The following is a 16,769-nucleotide window of genomic DNA, read 5'->3' on the forward strand; positions in this document are numbered from 1 at the left end:
TATCTAAATCACTTCAATTTTAGAATGAGTTGCAGGTCACCCTATAACGTTTTTCACTTACAAATTCCCTTCACATGATGCGGAAATGTTTCCTTTTGAAATTTGAGGCACATGCAAATAGAATATATTGATGTCTGACTATGGCAAAGTTGACTTCTCTTGTTGTTCTTGAGTATATATATAATTAAAGATAGTATTTTTTGATAGAGTAATTTCTGATTACGACGACCTCGTGAGCTGGTTGGTGGAGGAATCATTGAAGAGTGAGTGAAAATAACAAAACCATTCTTGTGATCTCTTATAAAGTCCCAACACATTTATCTAAAAATGAAAAATAGAGTATAAGATAAGTGCAGTAGTTAATTAAATTTAGAATACATTTGAGTAAAAGTTTAGTCCGAAAAAGGTGAATGTCCGCCCGTGACTCCCATCTCATGCAAACCCAGGTAGGGACAAAATAGCAGTATCCCCCTTTCAACAGGGATTCACGAGCTTAATTAACAGCTCATTTTTCGCCACGGTTTTCAATGATTCAATCTTACCTCTAGCCAATCAACTCAAAAAAAAAAAAAAACTTACACTTGGCCAATTAGTTGATAACTAAGACAGTGGCATTTTGAAGTCCCACATCTTGCACGGGATAAGAAAGTGCAATGTCTTTGAGCCGTACGGGATAAGGACATTGCTTGATAGTAATACATATTTCTTCCCCTGTCCACACAACTCAAGGCTTACTTTTGTCCTTTCGCCAAGCATTGAAAGTTTGTCATTTTGCCCCACTATCACCTGCAATTCGGGCCTTAATTTTATTAAGAAATTTGATTTGGACATCATTGCGATCAAGGACATAACTTGTTTCTCTGCCTGATAACTGGCCCACTTTAATTAATCCCATTTCTCTACGCAACATTTCAAGCCGAGGCTATTTCAGTAATTCTATTTGAACTAAATTGCATGTATAAAATCCTCTTCGGGTACTCATTTCTAATGCACACCCTACCACGCCACTCACTGCCACCTTCTTTACCACCTTTCAAGCTGAAGTTCTAGCTCTAAAGCATGGACTTCACTGCCACATTCTTGTTCTTTGCTCTTTTCATATCCTCCATCCAAGCTGTAGACCCTTGTGGTTCTCGGCCACAAAACAAAGACCTATCGGTGATTCCAATCTACGGGAGATGCTCACCATTCAAACCACCCAAACCAGAGTCATGGGTCGACACTGTCATCAACATGGCTTCAAAAGACCCAGCAAGGCTCAAGTACTTGTCCAGCCTCGTAGCCCAAAAGACCACTGCGGTTCCCATTGCTTCAGGCCAACAAGTCCTCAGCATTGGCAACTACGTGGTCAAGGTCAAGCTCGGAACCCCGGGGCAGGTCATGTTCATGGTGCTGGATACTAGTAACAATGTTGCTTGGGTTCCCTGCTCCGGCTGCACTGGTTGCTCCGCCACCACTTTCTTGCCCTCTGCTTCTTCGAGTTATGGCTCGTTGGATTGCTCCTTGCCACAATGCAACCAGGTCCATGGGCTCTCATGCCCGGCTACGGCGGCTGCTGCTTGCTTTTTTAACCAATCCTACGGTGGTGATTCGTCTTTCTCCGCCAACTTGGCTCAAGATTCCTTAACATTAGCAAACGATGTTATACCAAATTTTGCTTTTGGATGTATTAACAGCATCTCTGGTAATTCAATCCCACCCCAAGGGCTACTGGGTATGGGCCGGGGACCCATGTCACTACTTTCACAATCCGGGTCGCTATACAAAAGTGTGTTTTCCTATTGTTTGCCCAGTTTCAAGTCCAATTATTTTTCAGGCTCCCTTAAACTCGGGCCTGCAGGTCAACCCAAGAATATTCGAACCACCCCGCTGTTAAAAAGCCCACACCGGCCCTCCCTTTACTACGTAAACCTAACCGGGGTCAGTGTTGGCCGGGTTCGGGTCCCTATCCCCCCCGAATGGCTAGCGTTTAACCCGACTACTGGGGCAGGGACCATCATCGATTCGGGTACGGTTGTAACCCGATTCGTCCAACCCCTTTATGAGGCAATCAGGAATGAGTTTGTGAAACATGCGAAAGGCCCATTTTCAACAATAGGGTTATTCGACACGTGCTTTGAGGCAAAAGCGGAAGTTGAGCTACCGTCACTAACATTACATTTCGAAGGCTTGTCCATGAAACTGCCAATGGAAAACACCTTCTTACATACCAGTGCAGGGTCACGTGCTTGCTTAGCAATAGCACCAGCTCCAAACAATGTGAACGCCGCCATGAATGTAATAGCCAATTTGCAGCAGCAAAATCAGAGGATTTTGTTTGATGTCGCAAATTCTCGCTTGGGGATATCTCGTGAAGCTTGTAACTAGGCTTATTTCTTGTCGTTTAGGCTAAGTTTCTGGTTTTATTTAACTAAAAAAGAAGAAGATGGTGTAGTAAGTTCAATAAACACAGGACAAGAAAAACCCTGTTGCATTGGTTATTTTAAGTTTTCAATGAAATATCAAAGGGATGGAAGAAGCAACCTCTGAAGTTTAAAATCATCCCCATAATCTACTTGCTTTTTTCCTCCATTCAAAATAACATGTTTAGTTATTTTATTCTTTTTTTTTTTTTTCATTTTTACCTTTCAAGATAATTGCTTCATATGTAGAGATGGTAATGGTAGACCTATAAGTGATGGGAGTTGGTTCAGCCATTGGTGTCAAAGTTGAATTTTATTAACTAAAGGCTAGCTATACTTCCATCAGGCCATTATTTTATATCAATATAAACCAAGACATCTTAAATTAGAAATTGCATTTGCCCGTACAAAATTATGTAGTTGCTGTTTGCTGACATTACTTGGTTTCTCTGACAACAAAAATCAGTCACCAAGATTTCAAATTATTCAGCTTATTACATTTAGGACACGCTTTTTGATATATATATATATGTACATCTTGGATTAAAAAGGGTTATCAGCCTCTTCTCTTGCTGTTAATATGGGCTTCACCAGTCAGTCTCCTACCAACAATACTAGCATCCCTCTCTCCCCCAGTAAACTTTCCTCGTGTTCTAAAGCACCATCATCAGCAGATCGTATACAATCCACTAGCAAGAGACTAACCTAATTCTTGAGCTTAATCTGAACTGTAGGACAACATGACCTTTAGATCATTCCCTGTCTCAAAAAATGGGTTTTATTTGATCTTATCGAACCCCTTTGCCCAGATTCTAGAGTTATTGACTAATGTCGGATCCTCTACCTTTTTCTGGATTTTTAACAGATTGGATAGCTTCTGGTCCTTTGCCTTTATCTGAGGAGGAGCTTGAGACACCGTGACTTGAACCACAGCTTTTCTCCTTGCCATGCATTTCATTTGCAGCTTGACTTCGCCGCTCCTTCATAGAGTTCAGCACATTTGTTAGTTTTATATGAGCATTAAGTTGAGAGAATTGCCTCTCTGAATAAAAGTATTAGCTCATAAAACCAATAAAAATAATACCAACTATGCACAAAAAGAAGCATGATTGGATCTTGAATTAGAAACTTTTGATGGTGACGGGTTCAAATTCTAGGAAACTGTTTTGCAGTTTGATAGAATTGATGTCTGTTAAGATAGAATAAAACATACCTCAACCCTTGTAGATTAAAACATACCTCAACCCTTGTAGATGACTTCTTGGAATTACTTCTAGTGTGGCGCTTGTGTGAAACTGTCTCTGCTGCACTTGTAGGCTTGCTGTCATGTGTCGAATGATCTAATTGTTGGTTTTGAGGTGAATGTTTATTTGCCGTAGATGATTCTTGCTTCTTCCCTTTCTCAGGTTCTACTTTGTCCACATTCGTTTCCTGCTGAAGCAGATTCTTTTGTTTATTTTCCGTGAATGATTCTTGCTTCTTCCCTTTCTCGGATTCAGCTTTGTCCACATTCGTTTCCTGCTGAACCGGATTCTTATGTTTATTTGCTGTAGATGATTCTTGCTTCTTCCCTTTCTCAGATTCCGCTTTGTCCACATCCATTTCCTGCTGAACCAGATTCTTGTGTTTATTTGCCATAGATGATTCTTGCTTCTTCCCTTTCTCACCTTCCGCTTTGTCCACTTTCATTTCCTTCTGCAGCAGATTCTTGGTTCAGAGAATTTCGTTTAAAACAAATTCTCACATAGCTATGAGATGTGAATTTAAGATAAAAGCAAAGCTGCCTAAGACTACATTAGGATTATTCAAAAAGCCACGCATCAATATGTAACTACCATTTAGGAATATGCACCGACAGAGCAGTGGCTTAATCACTCACCATTTGAACATTTATTGGATTTTCTTCACATGACTTTCGGGAAAGCCGAATTTGCTAGCTAGTACTATTTCCATGCTAACAAATTAAACGTACAAAATTCCAATAAGTAGATAGAGGTTTGGATTTCAAAGAAAATGAAGCGAATTCATCAAAGTAAAACAATAGAAACAAATTCTTATTCTAGGAAACATCATTTTGCCTCAAATATATTTGAGTTTACCTTGCTTCTTGACCTCATAGGAGCTTCAGCACCCTTTATATTATCCTTCCTGTATTAAGAGTAAACAAGCATGTCTATATGGTTACCAAGTTCATAAAGAGATGAGAATGGAGGAATTGAGAAGGAATATATAAATAAACATCTAAAGAGGATTATTGGCGAGTTAACAGCTGCCTAACAACTCCAGATGTATTTTACAATTCCAATCACTACAAGGATGACATGTATTCCACTCCAAAGAGACAAATCAAAGAAATGTTATGTAACACATATCCACAAAATATGAAATTGCGAGAGAACCAACTTAAAGCTTACATTTTTGTTTGATGATTTGGTTCACGTTGAGTGCATGAATCACTCATGGAAACAGACTTTTGCTCAGGCTGTTGATTAAGCTGTGTCCCCAGCTCATTAACCCTTTTGTTCAAATTTCTTACGTCTGCCTCTGACCGAGCTATGTCCTTGAGATCTTCTTTTGTCTTTATAATATCCGCAAGTTAAAATTTGATGCAAATAAAGATTAGGCACACTAGTTAAATCTAAGGTAGGCCATAGACTACCTTTTCGTCAATCTTCTCTGGAAGAGATGTGGATCCTTGAGATGGGTTAAGTCCTGCTTCCAGAGCTGTCCTCTTTTCTCTCGCCCTTTGAAGCTCTTCCTCTAACCTTGCAACCTATAAGTACAATCAGGAGCAACAATCAAGGCGGGTCATTCACATAAAACTAGCACAGCACTTGCGAAAAAAATATATAAAATTCCATACATTACCAAATCAAAATAAAAAGATTTTTCAACAAAACAAATGAATGCTTCCTGGTTCCAGCAAATATATAATTGTCCGTTATAGATTTATTTTCATGCATCTACCCACTGCTGATATTGAGTCACCTCTTTCTGCTAGGGAAAAATGGAAAGATGCCGGGTACTGTTTAATAATATTAACAACAAATTTACACAAGATTTTTGTCCTTCAAAAAGGAGTGTATGCATTAGTAAAATGAACCGACACAAACAATGAAGCACCTAAATGCTTTTAATGCTCCTAATTATGACTTGTTTTAGCTAAGCCATGTTGATATTCAAGACAAAAGAAAGAAATGCAAAAGCAGATCTCTAACTTTTTTAAAAATGTTTCAGCAGAAAAGGTTGCCTTTAACGTATATGTTTTCTTAGGATCACAATAGGCATGTTTGTTACCAACAGATATGCAACCTAACACAATGCATGAAACAGAAAACACAGCACAGAAGGAAACAAAGATCTCCTGACAAACATACCTCCTTCTCAAGAGCTAGACGTTGCTCATGCAGTGCCTTCTTTCGTTTCTCCAAGTTGGCTTCAAGAATGGTATTACTTTCAATCTATATAAGAAAGATGACTTGATATGAAATGTCTCAAAAACTTGCTGCAATAACAGTAACTAGAAAGGATGGACAAAGCAGAACCTCTTCCGTGAGTCTCTTTTGCAAGTCCAATATTTCAGCCTCAAGTGACTCAACCGCAGCCCTAAAATTGGGTCAAAATCAGGTAAGTAGAAAAGAAAATAGAGGTATTTTTAACAACATACAAAGGTCAGACTGCATTATTTTTCTTTTCTACTTTTGGCTTCAAAAATAAGTTAAGCAAAGGGTAAATTGCTTCACCCAAAGCATGAAAGAAGATTTAGATGTTGCGTGGAACTTTTAATGGGTCTCTGATTTATTCAAGCATAACCAGGAAAATAAGTAGTAGCAGGCAAATTGATACAAGGTTTTTTTCTAAAGATCGTGGGAACATCACTTACTCTTCTTCAATTGGATAATCAATGGAATCCATAGATAGTTTCTTGCTTCCCTGGACAAGCAAACACAATAAATTAATTGATAGTTACTACAAGATTATAAACACATGGATCAACTTAAGCAGTTATAATTTGTTTAATGCTTGGAAATACTTAATTCAACAGAAAAGTCAAAAGAATTAGCCCAAAAGCAGTAACACATCATCAACAAGAGAACAAACACTTACACTACTCCTCCTCCACATAGTGCCTTGCCTAACATTGAGGCCAGGCCCATTTCCAACAGCTAGGGGTTTTGAGGCGGATGTGATTGAATTCTGACGAGTTGATGTATCCTCCAACTTGGTTACTCCATGAACACCTTTTGACAGCTCAGCTGGCTTATTGGTGTCAGTTTCTGAACTTTTACTAATTCGGTTATCTTCCTTCCCCTTTGACCCATCATTTGGATGAAGTGGACTTGATTTTTTCTTGGTGGCTTGGACATAATTACCAGATTTAGAGGACTCAGAACTAGAGCTCGAAGAATCATAATCCTGCAAATTTATTTTCAATTCATGTAAGTACAGTGTCTCATCTTTTAATTACTGATTTATTGCACTTTCACCTTATTTAAGTTAAAAGAATCAATACTCAAAATCTGAATTTGACGGACCACTGAAAGTAAGAAGACAGCTACACGTTTCAAATAAAAAATAGCAAAAGGAAAAAAAAAAATCATAATTCCTATATGGGAGAAGGATAGAGAACTACATACCATCAGATTCTAATACATAGTGCTGCAAAGATAATTTAGAACATAATCATATAGCAGTAATTCATGTTCATATCATGAGTATAAATTCAAAGGCATTAGGCATGGAAACAATCAAACAATAGAAACCTTGAGCCACCAAATGGTGACAAATGAAGCAGATAGACAATCTACAAAATCATTAAAAAAATGTAATTTGAGAATATAAATCTGGCTACCCACGAGCGCAGCACATATCTTGCACTAAACAGAGGTGAATGTCTTAATGAGATCTGGAGAAGAGAGCTTTAATTGTCCAAAATTTTGTATTAAGTTTGTTACTGCCATCATATTTGAAGTTCACGAACAAGATATAAAACATAAATTCCAGTGTAAGAAAGTAGAGGAACAAACCTTATCATCACTTTTAACAGAATGACCACCCTCGCTGCCTGTTCCACTTTCTGCATAGTCGTCATCCTCATCAGACCCTTGTGATTCGTCATCACATTCATCGTCTTCATAATCTTCATCATCTTCGTCGGACTCATCATCATCAGCTTCCTCCTCACTTCCACTTCCACTCTCTTCTGAGTCAGAGTACATATCAGGGGAAACACAACCTTCCTGCCAACAAAATGCTGAGCTCATAACTGCAATGTAAAAACCAAATCCAAACCAAAGCAATAAAAAAATTGGAATATGGAACAAGAACAACCAAATTCTCATCTATTTTTTTTCTTGAAGAATATTAATATTATAAAAGACATAGAAATATTGAATTACAAGGAGAGAATGTAATGAGGATATAAGGACTCAGCTTAACGGTATTCAGATTCCACCATTAGACAGTAATAATCTAATCACCATGCGTGCAGGACAACGCATGAAAATTTTGACTTAATGATCATGCTTACTCAAAAATAACAGAGAGAAATAAAACATAGTCCAAACTAAAGATAAAGCCTTATAGCTCATAGATTTATGGCATACATACTTGCCTGTATAGTGAATAGAGAAAGCCATATTAGAAGCAATTGTGAAAAGAAAATAGTAATTACAGCTTACCCCAAATATTTTATCATACTCTTCCAGTAGTGTTATACAAATGGCTTGAGCATGATTGGCTGCAGCAGCAGCTTGCAGCAGTTGCATTGAGCCATCACCACCCACATCAAAATCGCTTTCAATCTCACAGTCGCCGGATAGAAGGGGGCGAAGAAGCAAGGGTGCCATGCATGCTGCCACAGCTGAAGAGCTCATTCGATTTTCATTTTTATGAGAAGCCACAATTTGCATCATATTTAGAATTCTGAAAGAGAGAAACAAGAAAAGATAAATATGGATAAGCAGGTAGAAGCCAAGATGGCAAAGAATAAAGATGACATCTTTACCATGGAAATAAGATCGAAATCTCAGTTCTTTTTCCCCCAAATGCATTCTCAAGGGATTTCACACATAGTTTTCAAAAATTAAACTTAAATTCCGAAAACTAACAGAACGTATAGAGATGCATTCTGCTTTTGAGCACATTAAATTCTGGTGTGCTAGGAATATTGATTGCAGTTTCTATATTTATGTATTCTGCAAGATACTATATCATATCCCACTCACCCCTTTAGCAAGGACCAAGACATATATCAGAGGGTTATGCACCAAAAAAATTGTTGTACCAACAAGTAATTGTGGATAACCAACCAGTTTATACTCTGTACAGAAGGGGATTAAACAAGTGTGAAACTTCTTACCTCTAATTTTCACTACACTTGTCATTTTATATCTATATTCATTCATAATTTAATTTTAATCTAATTTTCTAATTTTATACATGCATGGTCGTTAACTATGCTAGATCTTTTTTTAACTATTCTGCTTATCTTCTATTAATAGTTTGTTATTAATAATTGTATTGTATAGGAAAGACCAGGTTAGCTGCAACAAGAGTTATGTTGCATATCATTTAAATCAATAACATAAATATACTTATGATAATATTTCTTCAGAAATAAATGCAAAAATTGCATACCGAATGTAATTCGTACTAAGAAAAGCATTATACTTAAAAGGCAAGGGCTGACAGTGAGAGTCGGCTACCTCTGTAATAAGCGACGGTTGGGCTCAGGAAAGGTGTCCAATACTGCCATACGCATAGCATTGACTCTAGCACTGTGCTCGGTTCCTAATCATTGTATGATGTCCAATAACAGAATAACAAATCCAAATCTTCAAAAATCATAACACTTAGGTAATAAATCATCCAAAAAGCAAAGTCATAGAGCTCAAAAGTATGCAACCAGACAATTTCCACTGCATTCCTTAGGGAACCAACCAATTCAGAATACAAGAACTTCACCCAAGGGGTGCTGAGAACTCAGCATATCAAATTCCTATATTTACTTAAGATTAATGAATTGTAAAATGCAGGATATTTAACTCTAACAAGGATTACCCAACATAGACTTACCTTCAAAATTAGAGGCATCAAGATCCAATTGTGGCAAAGCATCTTATGGCCTCAATTTATTACAAGACAAAAAAAAAAAAAAAAAAAAAAAAGAAACCCAAAAACCAGTTCAACGAAAGACTTACGGCATGCTTCTAGTAGCGCATTGCAGCATGATGCAGGGACAGGAGATGAAGGCAACTCTCGAATTACATACTGAACAAAAGGCATGAAGCAGATTAAGCAACAAAATACCAGAAGTATATGTTGCAACTTAAATGAAAGAATCTTGCAGAAACTACTAATGCATACCTTGACACAGTCAGCAATGACATGTGCATCCTCGTCGGGAGAAAACTCAATTTTTCCTGCCAAAAGAAAAGCATCACCCAAGAAAGAGTTCAAAGACTAACAGAGGGCATTGTAATGTAGAATTACAAGCATAAAAGTAGCTTTGACTTCTTGCTCTGTCCTATACAGTAAGAAAGGAAATTTCCTTACATGAGTATCAGTTCAAATTTAAATACTTACAATGCTACCTTCGATAGCTTTGTTTACAGCCAAACATTAATTATTGAATGTGCAAATCCATTGTACGAAAAGAATAGCGACAAGCAATTAAAAGAAAAAATAGAATACTGAATATAGTCAAGGAATGTGTGTTTTGGACAAACCCTGTTCATATTCCCGAATTCTGCGCTCAACATCTTCAACGTCTGCAGCCTGCCGTAAGATCCCTTCTACTTTGACTCCTGTGAAATTATTTTAACACAATCAAAAGTAGCTCAATGAAAATGAATAACAGTGCTATGTCATGTGACTTAAATCACTGAAAGTAACATCACAAGCACAGCTTGTGAGGCCACTAAAATTGTGAACAATGTGGAAAGTTCTTGAAACAAAGATAAAGAAAACGAGACACAAGCAGTGGTGCAGCCATGCAGGAACCTTATCCAGATTATGGATATCTCAAAAAATTATATGAATAAAAAAAGACATGCACATATATTCACTTGACTATATATGCATTAGAGACAGTTACCCGGTATTTGGAATTAGAACTTTAGCATACTACTTAAATGAGATTGCAACAATTAAAACAAAAGAATAACTCACCATGCTCTTCCACAAATCTCAGGGCCTTCTCCAAAAATGTTGGAGCTCCATCAACATCTTCCAGTGCAAGTAAAATTGGTCTGTGTAAGACAGAGGATCTCACAGGCTGTTTATCATTCACTAACAAAAAGAAGAGGAAAGCATCAACATCTCATATAAGAGGAAAAATAAATCAAAAGAGCCAACCAAGTTAGAGCCTAGAAAAAACTTGACAAACTTGTAAAGAAAAATAACAAGATAAAGAAAAGAAAACTAGAAAAAAGGAGGGTACCTAGAAGAAAAAATGGAAGGAACTACCATCTAAGGCTCCGGATTAGTAACATGCTTGAACTTTTAGGATAATGAACTTATGTCATGCATTATTTCTGATGTTTAAATTAGGAGCAACATATGAATGAAGCCCTGAACATGTATCATTCAAAGTTGCACAAAATTCAAAAAAAAAAGTGGTGCAGGAAACTTACCCGGTTCCTTAGGACCATCAACCGCTTCTGCCTGATCATTCCCAAAGATGCCATTTTGTCCAGCTGAAAGAGCAGAACTTGGTGCTTGTGACAAAGCTTTCTCAAGTGCAGCCTTCCACTCGTACAAATCGTCCAAAGTTTCAGCCTGCAACATCAACAAATGGAACCTGTCATGTCATATGATTTCCCAAAATCTAACTGTTATTTTCATTTGATTAAGCATTGAATTTTCCGATAACATCAAACAAATAATAAGTACATTTCTGCCTTCAAAACCAGTGATGTGGCAAAAGAAATTCTTAATAAAGGGTTTCAAAGGACAAAAGAATGCTATCAGCAGGGCATTGAGTGAACTACTTGTATAAACTTCCATATACCAAAGATGAAATTTTCCTGTTCAGGGCATTCTGTTTACATGGAGGTGTTTGTCACTCAGAACCAAGTCTTCAGCTTTTCATTAAATTCAGCCTTGGTTAGATTCATTTGATCATCTTTAGGTGTGAGGAAGATCTTTCACTATTTTGGCAGAATCTTGATATATGCTGTTCAAATAGAAAGCTCACAACTATTTATCAAGCAAAGGAAAATGTAAAACCAAAGGGCCGTGAATCTGAAAATCTGATTAGTTTTAAAGGAAAGTATGACGCAAAAATGGTAATAAAAAAAAAAGGAATTAAAGGAGAAATTATAGATGAATGGGATGAACAACCTTGAGTGTGAAGGTTCGTCCATCGCGGCCATCTTGAAATAGTACGGTTATGAGTTTTTTGTCAGCTTTGACAACCACACTAGAAATTTTGAAAGGTACCACGAATTAGTAAACATTTCCAACTTTGATGTCATTCACAATTTGGAGAAGAGATCACCAATTAATAATAATCTTTTCAGAATGCAAGCCAACCTGCCTGAATTGTTGAGATCAATACCACCAAGAGTTAAATTCACTTCATTCCCTTTCTGAGAAACAGCATTCTGGGAAGTTAACAAGAGTATATTAATCTTCTAAAATCATAAAGTACACAGAATGCAGCAAGAGAGAGAGAAATGCACTAGTGCACAGAATGTAGAGAAAAGAGAACATAATATAGAACAATAATAGCATCCAACCAATAACTATCAACCCATCTAGATGTTTTAATTTGCCTCAATGATTGCATACTTCAGTTCTTCCCCAATATCCTATCCCAAGCCCTTTCCTCAGTCGAAGCAACAGTTAAATAGTTTTGCTGTTATTCTTCGAGGTGAAGCTCTCAAATACCACACCTTGTAGAAGAGGCCCATATGTCTTATGGTACATCTAAATTAAGTTTAACCCAATTATATATTAGGACCCATCTGAAGAATTCCCATCTTTCCTTTAAGGTACTCTGCTGGAGAAAAAAAGAACTGATATATACTGAGCTAAAAAATCATAATTGTCAAATTATACGGTGTTTAATAACAATCATTTCTGCCACACTAAAAATGTACATCCATACAAATTGCTAATGGATCACTTAAATTAACATTCATTTCTTCTTGGTTGGTAAATTTCATGGATTTATTAGCCACAATAATGATTTAATTTTAGGTCAGGTTTCCGGATTTCCTGGGATTAATCTAGCATGAAGGCTTCCGGATATTCTTATTTAGTCTGTCCCAAGATAACCTAAAAAGTGTAAAAGCATTGACAAGACCTGCTGTGTGAAAAAGACACCAGAGTCTCATTTTCATTAATCTTTTAGATTGAGATATATTCTAGCCACTAATAGTCATTGACAGAAGAGGAATGAAACTCACAAATCAAATGCTTCTGACTAAAAGAGAACTAGACACATAAAGACAATCATAGCAAATTAGTATCATTTTAATTCATCTTTTTGGTTGAGGTATATTCCAGCCACTAATAGCATTCACAGAAGAGGAAATAAAACTCAAGAACCGGATTCTTCTGATTGAGAGAGAACTAGACCATATAAAGGATAACCGCACCAATTAGTATCATCCTTGGGATCCTAAAGCCTGGTATAGTCAGAAAAACAGTACATCATTTTACCTTTACTGCATATTTATGATTAATCAATTGTTGTGCCAAGAAAACAGCAATGTTGAGACTGACAATCTGCCAAATTGCAAGTACTTACAGGATCACTTCTGAAGAAAACCAGCGAAGTATGTGTCAAAATAAACCACCTTTTCTTCCATGATGTCCATCCAATTCCTTTAATCAAATAAAAATAAGGAAAGAAAGAAAAGCAAACGAGTAACTAAATTAAATTGCAAAGCAACGTAACGACCCTCATAATGCACATTTTTCTAGTAAATAAAAGTAAAACAGTGCTTCACAAAACGTAAAGAGAAAGGCAAATGAGTAACTAAATTAAATTGCAAAAGCAAAGTATGCAAACCTTTTGATGATAAAAAAAGTGGCCCACTCTTTAAAACCTGCGAGAAAGTTTTTACACCTTGAAATGCACCAACTTTTACAGATTTGAAAGATGCATGCTTAAGAAACAGGGAATGCAGACAGCGTAAGTAAAGAACTTAGGAAGGTATACAAAAAAAAATATTAATGCAGTTAAAATACAGGACAAAATTCATTCTCTTGCTTCCAAATTCCTCATGGTCACTTTGCTTAACGTGGTTGGTAACAGCTACAATAAACATGATAAAATCAAAAGAGAAAAACTGCCATATAGGCAATACTTCCACGAAATGGTTCAAAAGGCTCAAGTACATAAGATGTAGATAAGTGGTAGACAAAGATTTATAAGCAAGATTTTGATGATGACAAAGATGAGAGCATGGTAATTTAGATGGTCAGGTGCAACTTCCAATCAACAATTAAAAACTAAGAATAGTAACAACTCACAATGGGGGAAGAGCTGTTTGCTGAGTTGCCACTACGAGAATTCAGATTATCCGTTGGACTGGCTGGACCTGGAGGAGCTGCAGCAGTTGATGCATCTCCCTTATGGAAAAACAAATTTGATTTTCAGCACAAAATCTCCACTAAAAATCAGAGTTTTAGCTTTTGCTTTTCACTGATGGTTGAAACCCTTTCATTGAAAAAAGAATCAGAAAAGAAAGCAAGATTCATCTATACCTGATTTCCTTGTGATGGCTCCCGCTCATCCCTTTTGGGCATCATCCTCTGCCAACAAAATTATACCCGAACAATCAGAGCTTTCAGTCCAAAATTTCCATAAAAATCTATAATGTGAACAAGAAAAAAAAAATGTTTACCTGTTGAGCTTGAGATGGCTCTTCCATTTTCTGATTAAAAAATAAAAGAAAATAAAGAATTACTGAACACTAAAATATTTCAAAAAAAAAAACTAAAAGAAAACTAAAGAAGAAAACTAAAAGAAAAGAAAGAAAATGTATATTGATCAAAACCAGTTGTGCTAGAGACGGCTCTTCCTTTTCGCTAGTCATTTCAAAAAAGAAAACGTAAAATCTCTACGAAATCACGATTTTTTTTCGAGTTGAAATTAAAGAAGAAAAAGAAATATAATATATATCGATCAAAACCTGGTGTGCTTGAGACGGCTCTTCCTTTTTGCTAGCCATTTTCTGATCAAGAAAATATAAAGGAATTAACGTAAAATCTCCATTCAATCACATTGAAGCTTTTTTCTGTTTCTGAATTCTGAACAATATATTCTAAAAAGTAAAAACAAATAGAAAAGTAACGGAAGAGGGAAAAAAGAGAGAAAATCAAAACTTGTGCTTTAGACGGGTCTTCCTTTTTGCTAGCCATTTTCTGAAAATAACAGAAAAACAAAGTGAAAACTCCATTAAAAACACACAATGTTGTCCCGTCTTTTCTGCTTCTGAGGACTGAACATCAAAGCCTTCCATAAACGAGCTAGAAATTCAACTAAAAAACGAAGAGAGATTGATGAAAAACCTGCTGTAGCAAAGTTGATTCATCCTTTTTGGTAGCCATAATAATCCTCTGAGCTCTCGGAAATCAAAAAAACCACATCCCAAACAGTTCACAAAATCAAAAGATCAGCAGCCTGTGCACCACTCATCAAATTCAGTAATGCCGCTCATTCACAACATTTAAACGCACAGAAACTCAAATTCAAACCAAGTTAACCCTAAAAATAATCCAAAAAAAAAAGAAAGAAATTTACGTGAATTTGAAACGTAATTAGTGGAAAAAGAAGGGAAAAGGGACAATGTAGAAGAGAAGAGAAAAAAATGGCGATTAAGGGAGAAGCGTAAATCTGAGAACAGAGAGACTTTTTCTCCTTTGGATCGGAACTCCTTGAGCTCAACGGAAACCCCGTTTCGGTCAAAGCAAAGGAAAAGCCTAAAAGCCCTCCCTCCGAAACCGAAGGGAGCCGTTGTAGAAGTCTAATTCTGCGCCTTTTTCTGTGGTCTAATTCTCTATTCTATCCCTCTATTTTACTAAAACCTAGAAATTAGTTCCTCTACTTTAATTTATAAGAATTTGATCCTCCTACATTATGCAAACCGATACGATAGTTTAATAGTCGGTCGACACAAGACCTTGAACCATTGGTATTTTATTAATTTAATACATATAAATTATTGAACTGTTGAATTTTACTAAATCTTTACATATAAATTATTGAACTAATGATGTTTGAGTCAATGATTTAATGAATGAATTTAACAACATGACTTATTTGGACTAACTTTTCAATTTTTATCATAATACAAGAAGCAAAATTTGGCAAATTCAAATATAAGGACTAAACTATAAATTTTTATAAAATAGAGAGGTGGAATTTAGATAATTTTATTTTTCTAAAAATAATTGTTGCGAGGAGGAGGGAAATATGATACTCCCGGGAATAATTATTTGCGTTTTCTTTTTAACCGCAAAGCCACCCGTGAATTGACGAAATGGGCCCAGCGGCCCAGACGATTTACGGAATCGATCAGGGTTCTGTGGTGTGGGGTCCAACTGGGTTATGTCGGGACATGGTGGATCCATCATCAGTTGATTTGACTTAGTTAAAAACAAAAAGTACAATCCGTGATCTGGGGGCATGAAACATCAGTCGTTTTTGACTGAACCATTCATTTTAGTACTCTCTCTATCTCCTGTTTTATTCTGCCTTTTGCCTTCTCACAATTTCTTTTCTTAAATCAATTTATAACTGGAAAAAAAGGTAACATTAACTTATTTATTATTAATATAATTCTAAAAATCAATTTTATTTTATAAAAATATTTTTTCTTATTTTTATAAAATATAAACCTAAACTTTAAACCTAAATCTTAAAAATTTTATTAACAATAACAAAGTGAAATCCAATTATAGTCCATCTTTCTTTTTGGGTTTAATTATGACCTCATTCCCCATATTTTTTCAGTGAAGTTAGTTTATTTACTTTTAATTTTAAATTTGTAATTAAATAACTCTTAAAGTTTAACTGATAACACACTCAGAAATTTTCATTAAATTAAATTATTTAACATTTTATTTTTAAAACAGTCACGTTTCTAATATTACACATATGGAAAGCTAAATAAATAAATAAAAATATTGAATATAAAGTTTTAAAGTTTTTATTATGAATTTAGGGTGACGTCAACTTTATTCATAACAGATATTTTTTTTCCATAGTTTTCTACATGAGTTTAAATTGATTGTGTTATTAATGCTACATAATCCAATTTAAACCAATTGGTCAAACAGTTGAACCACTAATAAATTTTGTGTTTTTGCATTCTTCCTCAAAAATCATTGTCCTATGCGCAATGTCAT

General features: G+C 35.9%; 2 protein-coding genes across 8 annotated transcripts; one reads left to right on the forward strand and one right to left on the reverse strand.

Moving 5' to 3' along the window:
- The first annotated feature begins 972 nt into the window (after positions 1-972).
- Positions 973-2,541, forward strand: LOC107957815 (aspartyl protease AED3). Its single transcript, XM_016893396.2, has one exon. The coding sequence runs from the start codon at positions 1,060-1,062 to the stop codon at positions 2,365-2,367; it is 1,308 nt and encodes a 435-aa protein (XP_016748885.2). The 5' UTR covers positions 973-1,059; the 3' UTR covers positions 2,368-2,541.
- A 239-nt stretch (positions 2,542-2,780) lies between these two features.
- On the reverse strand, positions 2,781-15,369 carry LOC107957814 (rho GTPase-activating protein REN1). 7 transcript variants are annotated; one of them, XM_016893394.2, is made up of 28 exons: positions 15,163-15,368; positions 14,931-15,042; positions 14,745-14,783; positions 14,552-14,593; positions 14,264-14,293; positions 14,124-14,171; positions 13,890-13,988; positions 13,426-13,462; positions 13,162-13,238; positions 11,940-12,010; positions 11,748-11,826; positions 11,039-11,183; positions 10,575-10,694; positions 10,133-10,210; positions 9,771-9,826; positions 9,605-9,674; positions 9,110-9,194; positions 8,084-8,327; positions 7,430-7,642; positions 6,510-6,818; positions 6,286-6,335; positions 5,948-6,008; positions 5,780-5,863; positions 5,062-5,175; positions 4,817-4,980; positions 4,502-4,550; positions 3,616-4,094; positions 2,781-3,382 (listed from the first exon to the last, which is right to left on the reverse strand). In XM_016893394.2, exons 2-28 carry the CDS (start codon positions 14,967-14,969, stop codon positions 3,181-3,183), a joined length of 3,084 nt encoding a protein of 1,027 aa, XP_016748883.2. In that variant the 5' UTR covers positions 14,970-15,042; positions 15,163-15,368; the 3' UTR covers positions 2,781-3,180. The 7 variants fall into 7 exon arrangements, 5 of the variants coding, with proteins under 5 accessions (XP_016748883.2, XP_016748882.2, XP_016748884.2 ...); XM_016893393.2 differs by having other exon boundaries at positions 3,616-4,097; positions 15,163-15,367; XM_016893395.2 differs by having other exon boundaries at positions 3,642-4,097; positions 15,163-15,366.
- Between the last annotated feature and the right edge of the window lie 1,400 nt (positions 15,370-16,769).

The sequence above is a fragment of the Gossypium hirsutum genome, chromosome A05, assembly GCF_007990345.1.
Source record: "Gossypium hirsutum isolate 1008001.06 chromosome A05, Gossypium_hirsutum_v2.1, whole genome shotgun sequence".
Lineage (NCBI taxonomy): Eukaryota > Viridiplantae > Streptophyta > Magnoliopsida > Malvales > Malvaceae > Gossypium > Gossypium hirsutum.

Coding starts and splice junctions, on each gene's coding strand:
- LOC107957815 (XM_016893396.2), top strand. CDS start 1,060: ATGGACTTCACTGCCACATTCTTGTTCTTTGCTCTTTTCATATCCTCC.
- LOC107957814 (XM_016893393.2), bottom strand. CDS start 14,969: ATGGCTACCAAAAAGGATGAATCAACTTTGCTACAGCAG. Junction 14,594..14,744: donor AAGACCCGTCTAAAGCACAA/GTTTTGATTTTC, acceptor TTTCTTGATCAG/AAAATGGCTAGCAAAAAGGA. Junction 13,239..13,425: donor ACTTTTTTTATCATCAAAAG/GTTTGCATACTT, acceptor ATTTGATTAAAG/GAATTGGATGGACATCATGG.